The sequence below is a fragment of the Agaricus bisporus genome (assembly GCF_000300575.1).
Source record: "Agaricus bisporus var. bisporus H97 unplaced genomic scaffold AGABI2scaffold_9, whole genome shotgun sequence".
Classification (NCBI taxonomy): domain Eukaryota; kingdom Fungi; phylum Basidiomycota; class Agaricomycetes; order Agaricales; family Agaricaceae; genus Agaricus; species Agaricus bisporus.
This window is the reverse complement of record NW_006267372.1, coordinates 408,301-430,710: the sequence shown is the minus strand read 5'-3', so window position 1 is coordinate 430,710 and position 22,410 is coordinate 408,301. Positions and strand designations below refer to the sequence as shown.

The 22,410-nt window shown below is 45.7% G+C and overlaps 8 protein-coding genes across 8 annotated transcripts; 6 read left to right on the top strand and 2 right to left on the bottom strand.

Moving 5' to 3' along the window:
* Positions 1-432: 432 nt before the first annotated feature.
* On the top strand, positions 433-1,542 carry AGABI2DRAFT_120567 (hypothetical protein; the record flags this gene model as incomplete). Its single annotated transcript, XM_006463696.1, has 1 exon — positions 433-1,542. One exon carries the CDS (start codon positions 433-435, stop codon positions 1,540-1,542), a length of 1,110 nt encoding a protein of 369 aa, XP_006463759.1.
* A 137-nt stretch (positions 1,543-1,679) lies between these two features.
* On the top strand, positions 1,680-1,958 carry AGABI2DRAFT_55409 (hypothetical protein; the record flags this gene model as incomplete). Its single annotated transcript, XM_006463695.1, has 1 exon — positions 1,680-1,958. A coding segment is annotated over one exon (279 nt), but the record flags the coding sequence as incomplete, so codon positions are not given.
* A 7,386-nt stretch (positions 1,959-9,344) lies between these two features.
* Positions 9,345-10,841, bottom strand: AGABI2DRAFT_74352 (hypothetical protein; the record flags this gene model as incomplete). Its single annotated transcript, XM_006463694.1, has 3 exons — positions 9,345-9,436; positions 10,220-10,571; positions 10,626-10,841. Coding segments are annotated over 3 exons (660 nt in total), but the record flags the coding sequence as incomplete, so codon positions are not given.
* Positions 10,842-12,580: 1,739 nt separating this feature from the next.
* AGABI2DRAFT_120561 (hypothetical protein) lies at positions 12,581-14,205 on the top strand (the record flags this gene model as incomplete). The annotated part of the gene is made up of 2 exons (XM_006463693.1): positions 12,581-12,634; positions 12,688-14,205. The coding sequence occupies 2 exons, from the start codon at positions 12,581-12,583 to the stop codon at positions 14,203-14,205; spliced, it is 1,572 nt and encodes a 523-aa protein (XP_006463756.1).
* A 300-nt stretch (positions 14,206-14,505) lies between these two features.
* On the top strand, positions 14,506-16,132 carry AGABI2DRAFT_120560 (hypothetical protein; the record flags this gene model as incomplete). Its single annotated transcript, XM_006463692.1, has 2 exons — positions 14,506-14,562; positions 14,618-16,132. 2 exons carry the CDS (start codon positions 14,506-14,508, stop codon positions 16,130-16,132), a joined length of 1,572 nt encoding a protein of 523 aa, XP_006463755.1.
* Positions 16,133-16,370: 238 nt separating this feature from the next.
* AGABI2DRAFT_225676 (hypothetical protein) lies at positions 16,371-18,964 on the bottom strand. The gene is made up of 7 exons (XM_006463691.1): positions 18,616-18,964; positions 18,201-18,562; positions 18,054-18,147; positions 17,864-17,999; positions 17,045-17,813; positions 16,691-16,998; positions 16,371-16,627 (listed from the first exon to the last, which is right to left on the bottom strand). Exons 1-7 carry the CDS (start codon positions 18,953-18,955, stop codon positions 16,465-16,467), a joined length of 2,172 nt encoding a protein of 723 aa, XP_006463754.1. The 5' UTR covers positions 18,956-18,964; the 3' UTR covers positions 16,371-16,464.
* AGABI2DRAFT_74961 (hypothetical protein) lies at positions 18,954-19,775 on the top strand (the record flags this gene model as incomplete). Its single annotated transcript, XM_006463690.1, has 3 exons — positions 18,954-19,375; positions 19,423-19,576; positions 19,629-19,775. The coding sequence occupies 3 exons, from the start codon at positions 18,954-18,956 to the stop codon at positions 19,773-19,775; spliced, it is 723 nt and encodes a 240-aa protein (XP_006463753.1).
* A 1,134-nt stretch (positions 19,776-20,909) lies between these two features.
* Positions 20,910-22,349, top strand: AGABI2DRAFT_120557 (hypothetical protein; the record flags this gene model as incomplete). Its single annotated transcript, XM_006463689.1, has 1 exon — positions 20,910-22,349. One exon carries the CDS (start codon positions 20,910-20,912, stop codon positions 22,347-22,349), a length of 1,440 nt encoding a protein of 479 aa, XP_006463752.1.
* Between the last annotated feature and the right edge of the window lie 61 nt (positions 22,350-22,410).

Below are 22,410 nucleotides of genomic sequence, written 5' to 3'. Positions count from 1 at the left end.
TCATGTTACCTGTTATATCTTTTCCTTCTCATGATCAATCTTCTATTCTCATGATTGATCATCCTCCTTCCTAGTTTATACTTTCATTCTCACTGATTACTCATCTACCTCGGTCATGGTTACTCAGCCCGTTCTATAGTTAGTTACCTCGGGTAGATAGTCTTAGTATAAGTAAGCGTAGATACTCTCTGTATTTCCCTACGCTTTACCAACTTGCTTTTCCCCTTACTCGCCCTCAAGTCTTTGCCTTCGCTGCAACCTGAGCATTCGCTTTAAGGTCGTAACATTTGGTAAAGCGTCCCTAGCTCACCTTGCAACTAGTAAGTACCTTGGAAGGGTACTGTGCAGCTTACTCTTGCTGCAGAACCGAAATTTTTTAGCCATACGGGCATCAGATGAATTTTAGCCACACGGGCACCAGAGAAGTAGTGTATGAGCACAGAGATAAACGACTACGACAGTCTAGACGAAGAACACTACGAACGAGTAGCCAGATCTACTAGGAGAAACCAGAACAGGAAGAACCAGAAGAAACGACAACCAGTTGACTTTAGGAGTTACAGAGACACCAGGAATCCCATCGACACAGAGTCAGAGAACGAGAACACCATCGACACAGACGATCAGAACACCAGAGACAACGACAACATGAGCAACGACGCCGCCGTAACCGTTAGTGCACAGACAGATGTACTCAAGTCGCTTATCCCAAACCCGAAGGATTTTGGGGGGAATAGAGAGCAGTTTGCAGAATGGTGGATGAACATGACACTTTTCCTCAAATACAACAAGGTCACGGACACCGACCAGAAAATCATCGCCACCATCGTACGATTGAAAGGACCTATCCCCAGCTATTTTGCCGAAGTATGGACGGAGAAACTCGCCAGCAGCATCACATACACATGGGATAGTTTTGAAGAAGAAATCAAAACTTCATTCGGAAAAGGAAACGAGAAGGATATAGCAGAAGAAAGGATTGAATCCCTCAAACAAGGAAACAGGAACACCATGGACTTCCTAGTCGAATTCACAGCTCTCATGTACAAATCCAAAATCGACGACCAACACGCCATATTCCTCCTTAGACGCCACACCCGTCACGATATTATCAAGACAATTTTGGGATACCCAAGGAAAGACATTCCGGAATCGAGAGAAGACTGGAATAACGCAATCTTACAAGTTGGGTCAGGACTAGAGACGATGAAAAGGATTGATCAGAGGACTGAAACTGGAATCACTTACGGAGGAAGTGGACAACCGATGGAGATAGGATGGAAGAAATTCGAATGGGACAAGGATGGGAAACCCAAATGTCACAAATGCGGAAAGTTCGGACACATCGGGAAGAACTGCGAGGAGAAGAAGAAGAATTTTGGAGAGAAGAAGAGCTTCAAGTGTTTCAGTTGTGGGAAATTTGGACATATTGCGAAGAATTGCCGAAGCAACAGGAGTGGAAGGATTAGAGCAATGAACAAGGATTCTGACGATGAAGACGACTCCAAGAAGGAGCAGGGTTTTTCCGATGGTTCCGAGTAGGCACGACCTTGCGAACCAATGTACCTAGACAAATGAACAATCGATACGTTGTCCCTCAAAAACATCTAGGAGTGCAAGAACTGGAAGTAAAACCCCTCCTCACTACAACAAACGGAAAGAAACTCAAAGTCTCAGCCATGGTCGACTCGGGATGCACACACACATGTATTGACGAAGGATTAGTCAAGAAGAAGAAGATCCTGACGAAGAAATTGGAACGGCCGATCACATGCAGGAACTCAGATGGAACGATAGCAGGAAAGAAGGATATCACCAAATTCGCGAAGATAGATCTAAACATCAACGGTCATAACGAACAACTGGACGCGGTCGTCACCCCATTACAGTCATCCGACCTCTTTCTAGGTCATGATTGGTTAACGAACCACAACCCCGAGATCAATTGGAAACAAGGAATGATCAAATTTAACCGGTGCCCCACATCATGTTCTTTTCCCCATACCGACATCTCTTTCGAACCACGTATACGACGATTACAGTCAAACGAAGACACGGAGGAAAAAGAACCGGATCCAACAAACCCTGAGGACTTACCAGCATACATGAAACCCTTCGCCCATCTTTTCAACAGAAAGAACTTCGACAAACTACCTGAACGAACGGAATGGGATCACGAAATTAACTTCACGGAAAACGCACCAACGGAGATATCATCAAAGGTTTATAGCATGACACCACTGGAGAGAGAAGAACTAGACAAATTCTTGGATGAAAACCTGGCTACCAATAGAATCCGACCATCGAAATCACCTTACGCAGCACCATGTTTTTTTGTTCCCAAGAAAGACGGTTCACTACGGTTATGTCAGGATTATAGGAAACTGAACGAAATCACGATCAAGGACAAGACGCCACTACCCCTCATCAGCGAAGTATTAGATCAACTCAAAGACGCCAAGGTTTTCAACAAATTGGACATTATCTGGGGATATAACAACGTTCGGATACGAGAAGGAGATGAATGGAAAGCAGCATTCTTGACGAACCGCGGATTATTTTGAACCAACGGTCATGTTCTTTGGAATGAGTAATTCCCCCGCCACCTTTTCACGTATGATGGCGACAATCTTTCGAGAAATGATACAAGACGGATCCTTAGCCAACTACATGGACGATTTCATCATTCCAGCAAAGGACGATGAAGAATTGGAAGCACGGACTTTACGTTTTCTCAAAATTGCAGAGAAACACAATTTATCATTCAAACGGATGAAATGCGAATTTAACGTGTCATCAACAACGGTATTAGGAACGGTTATTGGGAATGGAAAGGCAACAATGGAAGAAGAAAAGGTCAAGGCAATACGAGATTGGGCGGTCCCTACCACGGTCTAACAAGTCGAAAGCTTTTTAGGTTTTGCCAACTTCTATCGACGATTTATCAAAAATTTCAGCACCATCGTGCAACCACTAAACGAGCTGAAGTCTAAGAAGGGGGAGAAATGGTATTGGAACGATGAACAACAACAAGCTTTCGAACAAATCAAGCAAGCTATCGCCAGCGAACCGGTCTTAGCGTTACCCAAGGACAAAGGACAATTCAGAGTTGAAGTAGACGCATCAAACTATGGAACAGGAGCAGTGCTATCACGGGAACAGGAAGACAAATGGCACCCAGTCGCCTTCATGTCGAAAACATTATCTGAAGCCGAACGAAACTACGAGATCTACGACAAGGAACTACTAGCTATCATAAAAGCTTTGAAACTATGGCGACACTACCTATTGGACGCAAAGGAGCAATTCGAGATATGGACAGATCACGAGAACCTCAAATATTTCCGAGAACCTCAAAAGCTCAACGCTCGACAAGCGAGATGGTACCTCATGCTACAGGAATACGATTTCCTTCTACGACACATTCCTGGGAAGACGAACACCAAAGCAGACATCCTGTCGAGACTAATCAAGCCTGACACATCTAACGACAACCGAGGAGTAGAAATGTTCAAGGAGAAAATGTTCATCCGAAGACTTGAAGAATCCATTCCAATCTATGACGTCACCTTACTCCACAATCGAAGATTCGAAATCATAGCTGATGAAACCCTACTTGAGAAGATTAGGAAATGTGAAAGACGAGAAACCAGAGTAATAGAAGAGATGAAGAAACAGCCAGAAAAAGTATGGGAGAACAATGGAATCATTTACCGACAAGGAAGGATCTATGTTCCGGATAATCAGGAGATCACAGATTTCATTCTTCACGATCATCATAATTCCCCCGACGCCGGACATCCTGGAACGTACCGAATGCTGGAATCAGTTAAACGGACCTTTTGGTGGCCCACGATCAAAACGGATATCAGAAGATATGTCAGAGGATGCGACATGTGCCAGAAGAACAAAACCATTCGACGACCCGATCACATCCCGCTTAATCCATTATCCATCCCCGACAAACCTTGGGAAGAAATATCCATAGACATGATCGGACCACTACCGAAGTCAAAGGAGATGGATGCTATTATTGTTATCGTTGACAGATTCTCCAAAATGATCCACCTCGTTCCCACTACCACGTCGCTCACGTCCATGGATCTTGCGGAAATCTATAAGGAAGAAGTCTGGCGACATCATGGAATTCCGAAACAGATTATTAGCGACAGAGGACCACAGTTTGCATCGAAATTTATGGAATCCCTATGCAAAGCTCTAGGCATTGAACGGAACCTTTCTACGGCCTATCACCCACAGACAGACGGTCAAACAGAGCGGATGAATCAGGAAATTGAAACCTACCTTCGAGCATTCATCAATTATCGACAAGACAATTGGACAAGATGGCTTCCCATGGCGGAATTCCATTACAATGACAAAACCCACGCTGCCACCGGACAAACCCCATTCTTCCTGAATTACGGACTTCACCCATGGAAAGGGAATATCACGGTAGAAATGACGAACCCCACCGCCACCTCCTTGATCGAGGAATTAGAGAACGTGCGAGAAGAAGCTAAAGCTGTGATGGAAGCAAACAACGAGATGATGAGAGAAAGAGGAAACAACAAGCACCACAAAGAACCCTTTGCCGAAGGAGATAAAGTTTGGTTAGAAACGACGAACATTCATTCCAATTGTCCGACTCGGAAACTAGACCACAAACGATATGGACCTTTCGAGATCTTGAAACAAATCAGCGATCGATCTTACAAACTGAAGTTACCTGATACCTGGGCGATACACGATGTCTTCCATACATCGCTCCTAATGAAAGTCCGAGACCCAGAGTTTGACAGTCAGAAGAAACCCACTCCACCTCCACCTGACATTATCAATGAAGAAGAAGAATATGAAGTTGAAGAAATCCGAGGACACAGACGAAAAGGCCGAGGAATACAATTTTTAGTTCACTGGAAAGGATATGGAAACGAAGACGACTCTTGGATACCACGCTCATCCCTAGAAAATGCAGAAGAAGCACTCTCCGAATATAGAGCAAAACTTCCGAATGGACAGTTATAAAATCAACAAAAATGCTCCAACTCTTTCATCCCCTCATCGACCACAATATGCAAGCCATTACCGAATCTTTTACACCAGTTTCAAAAGACATCTTTATCTGTGGAGCCGACATTGTATTCATGACCGACGACGGAGCCAAATTCCACGTCCATTCCTACTTCTTCACTCGCGAATCTATCTATTGGCAACAAAATCTCACCGGCCACAACGAACCTCACCATCCTTTATCCAAACACTATACAGCAAACGATCCCTACATCATCCAAGATGTAGACTCTCATGATTTTCGAAAATTTCTCCGTGTATTCTATAATACGCGATATGGCGATTACTCTTTCTTTTCCAACCTCGACTGGGTCGACATCTTATCAATTGCACACAAATGGGAGTTTCCACACGTCAAAACTCTTTCCAAACTTTATCTTGGAAAAATGGGCTATGGAGTTGTCGAACGAACTTGTGGAGTTCACTGTACTCGAATCGTTGACGATGAAATGATTGACCGTTCTTATCCTCATCAAGTCTATCTTATTTCGTGTGGACACGAAATCTGAACAGGGGGTAATGTTATGAATTTACCAACCTATAGGAGGGACGTCATCATGCTTACTCATTTCCATATCCCTGGATATACTCTTCTCCACCTACGCTTCTCCCATCATTCATTCCCATGTCACTTTCTCTTTGACGTTACCTTGTTTATCTTTCCCTTCTCATGATCATTCTTATTGTTCCCTTGATTGATCTTTCATGTTACCTGTTATATCTTTTCCTTCTCATGATCAATCTTCTATTCTCATGATTGATCATCCTCCTTCCTAGTTTATACTTTCATTCTCACTGATTACTCATCTACCTCGGTCATGGTTACTCAGCCCGTTCTATAGTTAGTTACCTCGGGTAGATAGTCTTAGTATAAGTAAGCGTAGATACTCTCTGTATTTCCCTACGCTTTACCAACTTGCTTTTCCCCTTACTCGCCCTCAAGTCTTTGCCTTCGCTGCAACCTGAGCATTCGCTTTAAGGTCGTAACAGGCAGGGGAAATCAGAGCTAAAGATGAGTTGAGTCGTAGCTACAAGTTGAAGGATCTTGGGGATGCGAGATTTATTTTGGGGATGAAGATAGAGAGGGATGAACATACTGGAGATATACGACTCTCACAGCGTTCCTACTGCGAACGTGTTATCGTGCATTTCCTCATGGCCGATGCAAAACCTCAATCAACCCCATTGCCCGCTGGTATTACGCTGTCTACAGACGACTCCCCAAAGACCAAGGAGGAACTTGACGACATGAAGAATGTCCCATACCGCGAGGCACTCGGTTCGCTGATGTGGTTACAAGTTGCTACTGAAAGATTTACGCTCAGTCTCGAAACGCGAAGACTGATACATTTCAATACCTGAAAGATTTACGCTACAAGTACAGACTTAATAGAAGAATTTCGGTTACAAGTATGCTACGTACCTCAGTCTCGAAACGCGAAGACTGAGGTGTTTAAAATACAATCACGCACATAAAATGGCCATGGAACAAATGAGACAAAACGCACAGACGAAAATCTCGACTTCAGCTCCATACAAACCCTAACCCATCGACACGTGTTTGTTACTTCCAACACTCCCCCTCAAACCGTGGCGAGGCCTAACGCAGATGCGAAATGCTTTACCTTTGGAGATGGTAAAGCTTTTGTCAATGTATCCGCAATCATGTCCGCAGTGGGACAATAAACCAGGTGGACTTTTCCTTCTTCGACGATCCATCGAATAAAGTGGTACCGTATGTCGATATGTTTTGTGCGACCATGATACTTATGGTCTTTTGCAAGCGCAATAGCGGATTGATTGTCGGAGAAAAGTGGTGTGGTGGGAAGGATTGCTCCGAAAATCTGCGAGATGAGAGAACGAAGCCACAAGGCTTCTTTGGTAGCATGAGTGACAGCTACGTACTCTGATTCCGTTGTGGACAGGGTAACAATTTCCTGACGTTTCGCACTCCATGAAACGGCACCACCGTTGATGATGAATGCGAAACCTGAAATAGCGTGTCGATCCTCTGCCATGTTTCCATCCGCATCGGCAAAACCTTCCAACGTATCTCCTTGACCTCCAAAGGTCAACCACAATTCTTTCGTACCTTTTAAGTACCTGAAAACTCGCTTAACGGCTTCCCAATGATCAATTCCGGGATTCTTCGAAAATTTCGAAAGAACTTGTATTGCGAAGGCGATGTCCGGTCGAGTAGCAATCGCTGCATACATAAGTGATCCTACGGCCTCTTGGTAGGGTATACGTGCCATGCGAGCGATTTCAGCGGTTGATTTCGGTGACTGGTTGGTAGAATAGTGGATAGATGGATCCATAGGGATACTAACTGGTTTAGCATCCTCGAAACCATATCGTCGGAGACACGAATCAATGTACGACCTTTGAGACATATATAACTTGCCTTCATTACGATCCCTTCGAATTTCTATCCCCAAAAGCCAATGAATTTCTCCGAGGTCAGTTACCTCTACAAACTCATTCATCCGCTCTTTCAACTCTTTGATAAGTTCAAGCTTTGTTGCCACCAGAGTACAATCATCGACATGGACGAGGATGATGACTAAATCATCTTGAATAACACGAAAGAAGACGCCGTGATCGACATCACAGCGTGAATAGCCCAGATTGTCAATGAGAATTTCACAGAGGCGTTGATACCAGCGCCGTCCGGACTGTTTAAGGCCGTAAAGCGTCTTCTTAAGATGACAGACGTAGTGGGGGTGTGTAGGATCAGGAAAACCAGGAGGTTGACGCATGTAAACGATTTCGTCGTTGTTGAGTCTACCGTTTAGGTAAGCTCCCTTGACATCTATCTGATGGATTTCTAAGTTCCGAGCCGTAGCGATAGCGAGTGCGGTTCGGATTGACGACAATCGTGCTACTGGTGCAAACGTGTCGAAATAATCAACACCCGGTACTTGTGAAAAGCCCTGGGCCACCAGACGAGCCTTGTAACGAACAACGTTACCTGTAGCGTCCTTTTTCGCTTTGAAAACCCATTTTGATCCCACGACGTTGATGCCAAGAGGACAATCAACAAGTTCCCATGTGCCGGCAGTCTTCAACGTGGTCAGTTCCTCTTCCATCGCCTTCTTCCACAATGGCCAATCATCCCTCTGGGTAGCCTCTTTCCAGGTACGAGGTTCTAAAGCCTCCATCTCGTCTGTTTCATTTACTAAAACATGAACTTCTTCCCAGTCCAATTCTTCAGCAACAGTAACAGCTTTCCCTTCAAGAATGTCGCGAGCTTTCTGGCTAGGAAATTTCTTCCTTACAGGACGCGAAGTTGTAGGCGGTTCGGACACTGGATCCGAGATCTCTGGATGGATATCCGGTTCAACTGGTAGCGATGGCAATTCGGTTCGGGTTGGAGTACCAACGCTTGGTGACTCCGGAGTTGTAGGGGATTTAGCCGATTTTGCTGGGGCAAGAACGGATGCAGGAGGTGCCTGTGGAGTAATAACTTGCTCCCCCTCAAGCTCCAGGTTAGTATTCCCTTTGATGAAGCGAAAATTACGCTCGATCTTAACTGCCCCAGTATCAGAGAATAAGATCCTAGATCCATTACTCTCCATGTCAAAACCCAACCAACGACCTTTCTTCGCCCGTGCGCCTAGCTTATCCTGTCCAGCTTGATGAACCCATACCTCATCTCCCCATTCATGAACGTTTCCCATATACGGCTTTCGGTTATATAAAACTTCAAACGGCGTCTTTCCTTCAACTGCCTTAGTCCCAGTTCGATTCATCAACCATACTACGTGCGCTACGGCTTCCGCCCAAAACGACTTTGGAAGACCACTCGAATGAAGCAGAGCTCGAGCACGTTCAACGATTGTACGATTTCGACGTTCGGCAATACCGTTATGCTGTGGGGTATCGTGAACGGTGAGCTTTATTTCCGTACCACGAGATTTGAGATAAGACTGGAACTCCTCAGATGTATATTCTCCTCCACGATCCGAGTGAAGTATTTTGATACGTGCATCGTATTGAGTCTCCATCCATGCTTCATACCGCTTGTATGCCTCAAAAGCATCCGATTTCTGGGATAGAAACTCCACGTACGTCCACCGAGAATAATCATCTGTGAACGTAATATAATAGCGTCGTCCTTTGCGCGTCGCCACTCTAGCTGGTCCCCAGATATCTGTGTGCACTTCCTCACCGACTTTCGTTGCTCTGTCACCTTGCCGGACTTTCACAATTGGCAAACGAGTGGCTTTAGCATATGTGCAAGAATCACAGGACACATTCCCGGACTCAACTTCGCTTAGCTTCAACCCTGTAACCAGCCCATCCTTGACCAATTTTTCTGCAGCCATAGGTGAAATATGACCTAGGCGACGATGTAGAGCATCTTTGGTGAGTAATTCGCCTACATTGATCTCGTCGTAGTCATCGTTGACTAACTTGTATAATCCCTTTTCGTTTCGAGGGATCTCCGCTACACGAACACTTTCCGCATCTCGGATTATGCAACGTCCATCCCTGAACGTCGTCGTATAGCCTTCTGTGTCCAAACAGCCAACCGATATCAGCATATAGCTAGCTTCTGGTGAATAGAGAACATCCTTGAGATGTAATTCTGACTTTGAGTCTCCATTCGGTAAGTCAAGCTTCACTTCTCCTTTACCGATTGCACTGAATTGTTGCCGATTAGCAGTTCGCAACATGCAGGGTGAAGTCGATGTGAACGACGTGAACACATCTCGGTAGGGAGAAATATGACGAGAAGATCCTGAATCAAAAATCTTGATTCTTGCCGTCGACTGGCTAGCTTTCCCGACTTTTTCAACATCTACAGCAAACGACTCATCGTCATCACCTCCTTCGGTCGTAACATTGGCGCTGGTGGATTGATCTTTCTTAGATCCTTCCTCCTTTTTATCCTTTCGCTTAGGACAATCCTTCTTCAAGTGCTCCCCTCCACAAATCCAACACGGTCCCTTCTTCTTCTCCTTTCCTTTACTCTTCTCTTTGGCTTTAGACTTCCCTTTATTTTCGGCTTCAACTCCAAGAGCATCATCCCCTTCCGGCTTAGCTGTCTTTTTTGAAAAACGGCGTGTACGATCCCATTCATCACATATCATGATAATGAGCAGGTCCGGATCGATAGTTTTGCCAAGGGAGGAGTGAAGACGAGCAGCAGATAACTGGTTGGACGCAAAGGTTGCTAGCCATCGAGGTAAGGATTGAATTATGGCACTTCGGTATTCATTATCGCTAATATGAACGCCGACTGCTAGTAGCTCCGACTTCTTCGCCCTCAAGTTAGTCAAGAATACTCGAACATCACCTCCAGGTGGACAGCGCGAGGCCATGAATTCCTGATGGAGATTTGCTTGTGAATAATCACTCTTGTAAGTATATTCATTGACAACCGCTTTCCACATCTGTTGAACTGTGGGGTAACTTGCAACAACAACGAGAGTGGAGTCGGGGATTCGCTGAGCGAGCAGCGCTTGTGAAATACTTTCATTTCGGTCCCACAACTCGATGTCATCAATTGTAACTGGAGGTGGAGATGGGGGTAAAGCTGCCTGAACAGCAGATTCCGTAGGAGCTGCCGGAGTACTAGGTGGTGCTGGTGTAGGTGCAGGAGTAGGAGTAGGAAGAGCAGGACGAGGAGTAGTCCCATCGAAATGACCCCATAGGCCTTTCCCTCGAACGACCATCCGGAATCTCAACTCGAACATAGCCCAATTTGATCCCGAAATGTCCAATGCAGGCACATTGGGTGGTAGAGTATCATTTACAGCCATCGAATTCGACATAGCGTTACTCGCTTTCACTTTGCAGCACTAGTTTACTTTAGTGTGACAATGGGGCGGGGCCCATAACCTGAAAGATTTACGCTCAGTCTCGAAACGCGAAGACTGATACATTTCAATACCTGAAAGATTTACGCTACAAGTACAGACTTAATAGAAGAATTTCGGTTACAAGTATGCTACGTACCTCAGTCTCGAAACGCGAAGACTGAGGTGTTTAAAATACAATCACGCACATAAAATGGCCATGGAACAAATGAGACAAAACGCACAGACGAAAATCTCGACTTCAGCTCCATACAAACCCTAACCCATCGACACGTGTTTGTTACTTCCAACAGCTACGAGGCCTGACCTTTCCTATGCGGTGAATCTATTATCCCGTTTTTCCAACAACCCCGGTCGTCGTCATTGGGATGCTCTGAAGCACACGCTTGCCTATTTGAAGGGAACTCTGAACTATGGCATTACGTATCGTAAAGGAGCTGATATTCGTCCTTTCGGTTATGTCGACGCCGACTATGCTGGGGATATAGATGGCTCGCGATCAACTGAAGGACATATATTTTTCGTTGCTGATGGACCAGTCTCATGGGCAAGCAAACGTCAAGAGACGGTAGCTCTTTCTACTGTTGAAGCGGAGTATATGGCTTTCACCCGCGCGGCGCAGCAGGCTATCTGGTTGAACAAGTTTATGGACGAGGTTGCTTTGGAGCAGGAACGGCCGACTAATATCTTTGCTGACAATAACGGTGCCATCGCAAATACTCAAAACGACAAGAATCACAGGCGTACGAAACACATTCGTGTCAAGTATCACTTCGTGAAGGAGAAGGTCGAGGACGGCGACATTCGTTTCATATACGTTCCCTCTGCCGATAACTTAGCCGACATTCTTACGAAGCCTTTGGCTAAGGAAGCTGTTTTATGCTGCTGCAAGGGTTTCGGCTTGCTCAAATCGACGCCGTAGTCGAAGCTGGGGGAGTATTGAAGGCTTCGATACTAGGTTAAGTGACCAATGTTGATGTTGAACTATAAGTTTCCTTTTTCAGAATGACTATTCTATTTTTACTTCTTTTCTTATCCTGGCGTTCCGCTGTTTACAAAATTACAATGCAGGCCATTCATTCTTTCACAACTATACAGTTCTTCTTATAACTGCATATCTACTATACAGTTTTTCGTTACGGCCGTTTCGGCCGAGTACATATATCCCAAACCTTAAACTAGACCCTCAGTGATCTACGCGACTACGTTATCACTGAGGTACGTAGTATATCGTTTCTATAGCCCAAGGTACTTATTTGTGTGTTAGTCTATTTTATCTTAGGTGAATAAAAGTAGTGATCTACGCGACTATGTTATCACTGAGTCTATTTTATCTTAGGTTATGGGCCCCGGCTCTATCTAAATTTATCGTATACCTCAGTTCCTAGAATCACTCGAACTTATTACAATGGCCAGCACTGGCGGAAGTGCCCCACCTATCTTCGTCGATGCGTCTCTGTTGAGAAACCTGAGATACCAGAGAATTTCGGAGCCAGAGAGAAAGACTGTAGGAGGACGAGCTAGCGCGGATCGCAACAGTGCCAAAGGAGCAGCGGCGGTGGAAAAAGTGGAATCAACAGGCGACTGATGTTAGATCATCTCACGCCGCAGGGTCAACAAAACTCTCTTCTAGAGAACTTTGCAGGGTTGCCTAATCACTTGTCAAGCAAGACCATTTCAAAATGACTATTAGCGAATGTCCTCGTTGTGGTTACCATCTTGCGAGAGAATCAAAGGTATGGTGCCTCGACGTTCATTCGCAAACGACGCGACTGAACGGGATCGTCAGGAAGGAGTCTCTGCCCTTCAAGCTGAAGTTCGCCGCCTCGAGGACCTGATTCCTCGTCTTCAAGAAGAGAAAGCGAGTCTCTTGCGTCGAATAAACAATGCGCAAGAAAAAACAAGACGTCTACCTTTCGAGGTGTTGTCGAATATCTTCCAGTTTGCCCGTCCGCCAATTGACTTCACCGACTACGAGCCGGAATACTACTGGATTGAAGACCCGGATTATCCACCGCTAATGGGCTATTACGACCCGGCCGAGTACTTCCATCACACTTTGGCAGCTGTGTCTCATCGTTGGCGCCAGGTCGTGTTGTCAACACCTCAACTCTGGACTTCTATTTCACTTCGCGTCCTCAATACATTCACGGAATTTAACACGTCACTGCTCGATCTATATTTCAAGAACGCACATAACCTTCCGATTTCAATCCGATTGGATTTGAGTAATCCTGCTTTGGCGTGGACGGCAGGTTCATGCTTGAGACGCGCAGATTTTCTCACACGTCTGGAGCCCCTAGAGGAAATCATATTCAATCAGCATGCAGATAAAATACACAGCCTCATTTTCATCGAGGCACCAGTTGAATGGTTCACTCGTGACTGTTGCAAATTTTCGCGTTGCACTTCTGTGATGATTTATTGGCCAAGCTCATTCCATTCCAGAGATTTCTACTTTGATTTTGCGGATCTTCCTTGTCTTCAACACGTAAAGCTGGTCCATAACAGCTTCCAATTTACATTGCCGACTACAGTCTCTGCTCTACAACTATCCAATACCAATCCAACTAACTGTCTGCGGCCACTTGAGGAATTGCCATATCTCTCCGAATTGGAAATCACCGGTATTGCGCAAGGTGGTTATCCTCTTCGGCTGGCTGATAACTTGAAGAGCACGAAGCTCATAGTACTCCATCGCCTCAAAAAGTTAGTATGGGACGGAATACGTGTAGATGAAAACCATAACTTCCTGCGCTATGTTCGTTGTGTCAACCTTACCACTTTCGTCTGGTCTGAATACGGAAGTGGCTGCCTTTCTAAAGAAGGAGAAAGGCTACGACTTGCCTTTCTCTCTTCATTACCATCCACTCTTTCATCCCTGACTTTCGGCGACCTCGCGGCTGATTCTTCGAGTCTTGTTGATCTACTGTGTTGTGTCCCCCAACTCGCCGAACTCCACTTCACCGAAAGTCCCCAGGAGGTTGTTGTAAGTGCCGTCGAGATGATTGGTCGGCGTCCAGCAAACAGAGGAGCGTCATCTTCACGCTCGAACATTCTCCCGAACCTCTGTGCATTGTCAGTTTCAGGCACCGAGTCTAAGATAGACGCGTTTATATTCATTGAAATGCTGGAAGCACTGCATGCTGCTGGCCCACGACCGAAGCAATTCCTTTTGACCACTGATTCGGATGTCAAGTGGCGGAGGGGTGCCCTGCGCGAGATCCGGGCTCTATTGTCCTCTGGTATGGATGTGAAGGTCATTTATGATCGTGGTGAATTCACATATTCGGTACCCTCAGACTAAAAAAGCTCACTGTTTTGTGTGTATTGTACATTTCGATTCATTTGACGAATTTCCTTTGACCTCTCTCCTTTTTTCGTATGCCTCTCTCTAGTTTGATCTTGCTATTTCTCTTTTTTTGATCCCACCAGTCACTTCTAATTTTTTGACCGACCTTTTGTTGTTTTTACCTTGAATGAACAGATTATCATCAGCCATGTGAACATGAACTTTGACGTGATCATCTCACGCCGTACAGTCAGCAGAAGCCTCCGTTGGCTTTGCAGGTCGTTGGACGACTTGTCAAACAAAACAGTCTTTATAATGTCCATTGCGGAATGTCCTCGTTGTGGTTATCATCTCGCGAAAGTTGAAGTAAAGGTACACCGCCCCCGACATTCATTTCTCAAATGACGTGACTGAATAGGGCCGTCAGGTTGAAGAAGTCCTCGCCCTTCAGGCTGAGGTCCGCCGTCTGAAGGACCTGATTCCCCGTCTTCAAGAAGAGACAGCTGTTCTTTTGCGCAGAATAAACGACGCTCAAGAAAAAACGAGAAATCTGCCGTTTGAAGTGTTGTCGAAGATCTTTCTGTTTGTTCGTCCGCCGATTGACTTCACCGCCCACGAGCCGAAAATCTATGGTGTTGATGACCCAAGCCGCCCACCATTGACAGGATATCATGATCCTGCCGAGGACTTCCATTACACTTTGGCGGCTGTGTCTCATCGTTGGCGCCAGGTCGTGTTCTCAACTCCACAACTCTGGACTTCAATCTCGCTTCGTGTTCTTAATACAAGCACCGAATTCAACACGTCACTCCTCGATCTACATTTCAAAAATGCGAGTGACCTTCCGATCTCAATTCAAATCGACTTCAGTAATCCTACATTTTTGTTTGATAGCGATCCTTCACAACGTTCAGACACCCTCGTGCGTCTACAACCTCTTGCCAAAGTCATGTTCGGAGAGAATTCGGACCAAGTACAAAGCCTCTTTCTCATCCAGCCACCGGCTGAATGGTTGTCTTTCGTCGGTGGCAGCCTATCGCGTTGCAAATCTATAACAACTTATTGGCCAAGTTCGGAGCCTCACTGCAAGTACTTCTTTAACTTCCATGATCTTCCTTGTCTCCAGCATGTGAAGCTGATCGGCAGTGATTTTCCACTCAATTTGCCTACTACAACATCTTCTCTACAGTTATCCTTCATCGAATTATACAAGTCCATTCGATTACTCATGGAATTACCAAATCTCGTTACATTCGAGAGTACTCATCACTGGAACGAATCTTTGGATTACGGAGATGTCACTAAACCCATAGTACTTCATTGTCTCGAAAACTTGACATGGGATGCACAACACATAGACTATATGCATGGCTTTCTGCGCCATGTTCGTTTCGACAACCTTCGCACGTTACAATGGTATGAAGGCAGGCTCTTTTGGAGTGGCGCTTCCGAAGAAGCCGAGAGTTTACGACTTGCCTTCTTTTCCGCACTTCCACCCACTCTTTCGTCCCTGACCTTCAACGAAACCGCGCTCCATTCTCATGCCATACTCAATCTACTGTATCGCGTCCCTCAACTGACCGAACTCCACTTCATCAACTATCATTCTTCGGTTGTTGAAGACACCATCAAGGCGATTGGACGGCCCCTCACAAATACAGGGACACCGTCTTCGTCCGAGTTGACTGTTCTGCCAAACCTTTGTGTTTTGTCTCTCTCAAACGCCAAAAACGGTGGGACGCTCAAGCCGTTTGTACTCATTCAATTGCTGGAAACACTGCTAAACGCTGCTAGCCCACGACCAAGACAATTCCATTTAACCACTCATTCTGAAGTGACTTGGCATTCAGATGCCTTGGACAAAGTTCGGACACTATTGTCTTCCGGTTTGAATGCGAAGATCACATTTGATGTTGATGGTTTCAAGTCAGAGATGTCTTAGTCACTCATAATTTTTTTTTTTTTCGTATGTGCGCGTCTCTATGTTGTTGGAGAGTTGCATTCAATTGAATTTTTCGCTAGTCCTGTTTACTGTTTTCGTTTCGACTTGATTATCCTTTTTTACTCTTTTGACCCCCACGTAATCCTGTTGACCGAATAAATCATAATATAGCTATAAGACTCCTGTTCAGCAAGTTTGTTGGAGCAGCTAAACTTCGATTTTCATCAAACCAAAAAAAAAAAAAAAACGAACGACAACAAGTAAATGATTCCCAATCCACGTTTTCTCTCTCAAAAACCCAACAAAATCCCTTCCCTAATTCATCTATCTATCTAATAACTCCTCCCAAACAACGTCCACCTCTTCGCGTCCTTCCCACAATTCGTACATTTCGTCTGACCCAAAACAATCGGCGTCCATCTCGACTGATCAAACGGTATAGCCAACGATTTTGCTCCTGCCGAAGGCGCTTTCTCATCCACCACCTCCGCACTCCTGTAAAAAAATAATTAATTAATCAACAACGCCGTTATATTTGTTCAACAACTTTTCACTTACCCTTTAGCACTCCTCTCCTTAATCTCATCTTCACATTCCATCTCCTCACACCAAGGCATAACCACCACACACTTGTTATCTAAAGCCGGTACCACCTCTTCCCATTTCTCCACTTGCACAATCCTTTCATCGTATGTCTTTTTCGCTTTATCAAACATATCTTGTTGAATCTCTTCAAGGAATTTTGGGATAGTTTCAGTGATGGTAGATAGAGGAAGGGGATGTTTGATTCCCGTATCTCTACGGACGGTTAACGTCTGTTGTTTCTTAATATCCAAAGGTCCAATTTCCAACCTCAGCGGAACTCCCTAAAAAAAATCAGAAAAAAAATCGTATATACGATTTAAAACTCACCTTTTGTTCCCATTCATTAAACTTCCACCCAGGAGTATACGCATCCCTCAAATCCGATTTCGCTCTCACACCCACCCCCCTCAAAGTCTTCGCCAATGCCTCACAAGCCTCATTAATCCTCTTCCTCTCCTCCTCACTCGTCCTAGCCGTAATCCCACACGGCACAACCACAACCTGAACACTCGCCACCCTCGGCGGCAAAACCAATCCCTGATTATCTCCATGCACCATCACCATAACCCCAATCGTCCTCGTCGACAATCCCCAACTATTCTGCCACACATACAATTTCTGTCCATCCTTCTCAGGATCTTCAACAAAAATATTGAACATTTCAGGCTTTGAAAAGTTTTGACCTAGACAGTGAGAAGTACCGGCTTGAATGCCTCTACCCGACGTGGGTATAAATCCTTCAATGGTGGTGGTATACAACCCTCCCGCAAATTTCTCTTTTTCAGATTTGATACCTTCGATAACGGGTACGGCGAGTAATTCTTCGTACACGCGACGGTACAAATCTAATATTTGTCGAACTTCAATATCGGCTTCTTGTTTTGTGAGATATGCGGTATGACCCTCTTGCCACAAGAATTCTCGTGTACGAAGGAATGGCTGAGGGTTTTTAAATTCCCAACGAACGACAGAATTCCATTGATTGAGTTTGAGTGGGAGATCACGATGTGAACGAATCCATTTAGCGTAATAGGGATACATGGCGGTTTCGGATGTAGGACGGATGGCGATGGGTTCCTCGAGATCGGATTGGCCACTAGAATGAAAGGTTTTAGATAAGATAAGCGATAAGATTAAAGGACGAACGCTCGAGTCACCCAAGCGACTTCGGGAGAGAAACCTTCGATGTGGTCCTTTTCGCGCTCGAGAACGCTTTGAGAGACAAACATGGGGAAATAAGCATTCTGTACTCCGAGTTCCTTGATACGAACGTTGAACCATTCTGGGGATTCGATGATGAGAATAGTGTAGGGCATCGAGCAAACACGATACACACCTTGAATGGCTTCCCAGATACTATAAGACCAAGGCTTGAGGATGTAACACCCAGAAACGTTGTAGTAGTCGAGCATATCTGCTTTGATCAAAACCTACAAGCGATCGATCAAATTTTTTCTTTTGTATTCTGAAGGAGAGAGCGTACATTGGTATACCAGGATGCAAAATCGACCTCTTTCTTGACGCCGATAGCTATCTGGGCAGCGCCTTCAATTTTAGCATCTTCTTTTTCTTTTGTCGCGGATTTGGATGTTTGAACGGCTGCACCGGGGGCTTTGGCGACGGCAGCAGCGGCAGCGGCGAGGTTGGAAAAGTCGAGCTCGTGAAGCTTGGTAGAATCGGTCTCGAGAGACTTGAGATAGCGAAGGATCTCAGAGCCGGAGAGAAAGACGGTGGAGGAGGACGAGTTGGCGTGGACGGCCAAGGGAGCGGTGGCGGTGGAAATAGTGGAATCGACGACGGTAGTGACTCGTGAAAAGTTGTCGGCAGTCAAAGCAAGGGGGGAGACTGCATGGGGTGGTCATAAATGAGGGGAGATGCGCCTTGATAAGATGACTCACGAGAGTTTTTATCGAGGTTGAAAAACTCGGTGAGGAGGTCCTCGGAGGCGAGCCTGAGTTCTTTGAGGTTGAGGGCCTTTCCGATGCCAGACGAGCTGGTTTCTGTGCTGTCGCGGGCGACAACGACGACGGGGATGGGGGTTGCGGTTTTTGCGGTCTTTGGCTTGTAGACGAGGGTCTTGATGAGCTCAAAGTCGTTTGGGGCAGTGTTGGAGGCGGCGAGGAGGTCTCTCCAGGCCTGGGGTGAGTTGGCGTGGGGGTGGTCGAGGGTGGCGAGGGGCTTGACGCCGTTGGTGGCGATGGCTGACATGGCTCTGCGCAAGGTGCTGCTTCTGATCATGGCTTCAACTCACGGCAACTACTCTGCCTACTACGCCCGCCGCACCCAGTCACGCACCGCCCTCTTCCCACACTCCCTCTTCCCCCACGCTGCTGTCCTCGACGTCGGTTCTAATGTCGGCCACATCACTGCCTACATCGCTCAGCACCTCGCCCCCCGCATCATCACCGGCGTCGACATCGACCAAACCCTCGTCGACGCTGCTTGGCGCCACCGTCTCACTGCCTGGTCCCTCGCCTCGCCACACACCACCCCCGACTACTTCCCTGCCTCTCTGCCCCACGAGCTTGGCCCACTCCCCATCCCTCCCTCCGACGACAAACACGCCTTTCCCCACAACCTCGCCTTTCGCTGCGCAGACTGGACAAAGGAGGACATTCCAGAAGACAAGGACGGTTATGACATTGTCCTAGCGTACGTGTCCCTTTATCACGCCCCATACACATCCATTTGACGCGTCGCTGCAGACTGTCCATCACAAAATGGATTCACCTCAACCAAGGCGACGACGGTCTCGTCGCGTTTTTTCGTAAAATTCATACTGTACTCCACAAACGCGGACATCTCATCCTCGAACCACAACCTTGGGAGTCGTACGCAAAAGCGAGGCGCATGTCAGAGGTACGACGCGTCGTTATTTCATCGTGCTAAATTTATACCTAATACCCCACAGCACCTCAGAGCGACCTATCAGACTCTTCAACTTCGTCCTTCCAACTTTCCAGCTACCCTCAAAGACATTGGTTTCGAATTTGTCAAGACTCTCGGAGAGACTGGGGAAGGCGGTGCGTCTATCTGTTCTGCCCCTCGCATCATTTGACACTCTTCTAGGCTTTCGACGTTCCATTGATCTCTATGTCAAACGATGATATACACCACATTCATGAGGGTTCCTATCTTAGTTACTCTACCGCCTCTCAGGCTAACAAGACTATCTAATAATTTTCTGCAAAAGAAACTCATATCATAACCTTAAGAACTGGGCGCTAGGACGTGTGGCACTAGACCATTCTAATCCCGCACGGAATTGACAAATGTCAATGAGGTCTGAAGGGATATATCGGCTGAGCTACCAGCTCTAGTTCCTGGCAGCCATTCCACAACAAAATAATTTTGAAACTTTCCCCGAAAAAAACTAAACAATGATAGCCATTTCATATTCCTCAGAGAGACTGCCGCGGGCATTTCTGTAGCGCTCGGGTACTTGATACTTACTATGGTTATTACCTTGCAAAGAGGGAGAACTTCATACGGCAACTCCGACTTGGCCACTGACAAAGGTAACCGAATCAAAAACTCAACTCTGGTAGCACTGATGGACATTCGAATCCTTGCCCCGGTCACTCCATTTGTTGTGATTGTTATATATGTTCATTCAACTTGAACTTGACTCTTGCAACTAAATTCCTGATAATTTTCTACTTAGATATTCCGAGGAACGGAACTCAACACGGTGATGTCTTGCTCAATAACCCAGATGACATGGTCGACAAAGGTAACCGCTGGGTAAAGTAGCAAAGCTGAACATATTAATATTTGTCGTACTGGCGTATTAAATACGGAAAGCGTCAGTGGACACCCTAATGCCTGCGGAGGATCCCTGAACGTTGAACCCTTGAGCGATGTCGTTTTTCAGACGAGACATACTACCTTTCTCCCATGCATCTTTTTTGTTCAATTCGGATTCATACTTTTATGAGCTAAAATTAAGCAGCAAATCAGATATCTAGGCATCAATGCATCACGTTTGCCAAAAGACGGCCACAAACGTTGCTTACAAAGGCGGTCCGGTCCCATCGACGAAAACGAAAATACAAGCTTATCGATAGTTCTTCAAACTACATCATGGCAGTCAAAGGCCAATGGTACACGAGGTTGGTGATCGAGGACTTATATAATCTACCACAACCCCATAACAGCAAAGGGTTTCCACTTTGCGAGATCACCTAAAACCATGTCGCCCACCTCAACTGAAACATCGTCCCGCATGCTTTGCGGATGCCAATGCAAAGGACATTGGTTCACTGTCGAAGCCCGGAAAGACGATCCCGACTTCATCTATGAAGATATTGAAAGGCTGAACGAGGTCATCGATCATTTTCGTATACTCAAAGCCCAGCGTCTCCGCCAATCCAACAAAATTCATTCATCGACGAGAAACCTTCCTAATGAAATCCTTCTCTCTATTTTTGAACTTTACTGTTCACTCGTCGGACCTCGAAAACACCCTGTACTCACGCTGGGAGCTGTATCTGCTCATTGGCGTGATCTAGTCGAGGATTCTCCTCAACTTTGGACGAAGTTTGATTTGGTTCTTTCTGATGAGATGCTTCCGGGGGCTGCTTCTTTGCTGGAAATGTATAGGGAGCATAACGGGTCGTCATTCGAGTCTATTCAGCTAGACTTTCGAATGTTTAGCGCCGGCCGGCAGTGCAAGGAAAGAAGAAATCCCATACAGAGACTCGTACAGTCTATCAAAACACTGGAGACATTCCCGAGAATCAAACTTCATCAACCTCCTGTCGACTTATTACGCATCTTAAACAATGATCTCAACGTCCCCGAAGTGCATCTGTCAAATCCCCCACATCTCGTCACTGGAGAAAAGACCATACCAAGATTCTCATTTCCTTGGTTGGCACTCACAACTCTCAAATTATGTCAAATCCAAGTCGATGTTTGTACCAACTTACTCCTTGGATGTCCAAATCTCGTCGATTTCTCGACTTATGATCCTTTGCTTGCCACCGACGAATGTATTCGACCTACCTCTGACCATGCTCATGCAATTTCTTTTCCCAAATTGCGACATTTATCGTGGTACCATGCTTGGCGACTTTGGGACGACAATCTTCTATCATTTTATCGTTTTCCCGCACTCGAATACTTGGATTGGCGCGGCAATGGCTATGATCATTCCCTAAACCTCTTTTCCTCCTTTATAATTTCCTTACCCCAATCTTGCCATACCATCCAAATCTCCGCCGGCAAAGAAAACAATATGATGATGAAACTGCAAATTCTCCAATCAATCAAAAATCATCCCATCGATCAATTGATCTACTCGCATTTCGATATCTTGTCCCTTCATATCATACTCGAGAGGCTTAAAGACTCAACTTTCATCCCATCATTGAAATTTTTCAAATGGGAACAAGGAGTTGGCTGTGATACGTACGAGTCTGATAGAATTTTCAAGCTCACTCGATCATTCAAAGATATTCTGAGGTGTAGAAATGAAATGGGTGTGGCGAGGTTTAGGATGGAGATAGATGGTTTGAGGACGAGGGTGCCGTATAATAAGGATGAGGTTCATAAGCTTATGGAAGAGAGTGGGTTTGATATTGATATAGCGGAGGATGGTCGTTGGATAATGTCCATAATGTCCCTCTAAATCGTGTTTGTATTTTGTTGAATTTCGTACGCAGTTGCTTTGCCGTATATCGTCTCCGCGC

Coding starts and splice junctions, on each gene's coding strand:
- AGABI2DRAFT_225676 (XM_006463691.1), bottom strand. CDS start 18,955: ATGATCAGAAGCAGCACCTTGCGCAGAGCCATGTCAGCCATCGCCACC. Junction 18,000..18,053: donor TATCTGGGAAGCCATTCAAG/GTGTGTATCGTG, acceptor TCGAATCCCCAG/AATGGTTCAACGTTCGTATC. Junction 17,814..17,863: donor GTCGCTTGGGTGACTCGAGC/GTTCGTCCTTTA, acceptor CTTTCATTCTAG/TGGCCAATCCGATCTCGAGG.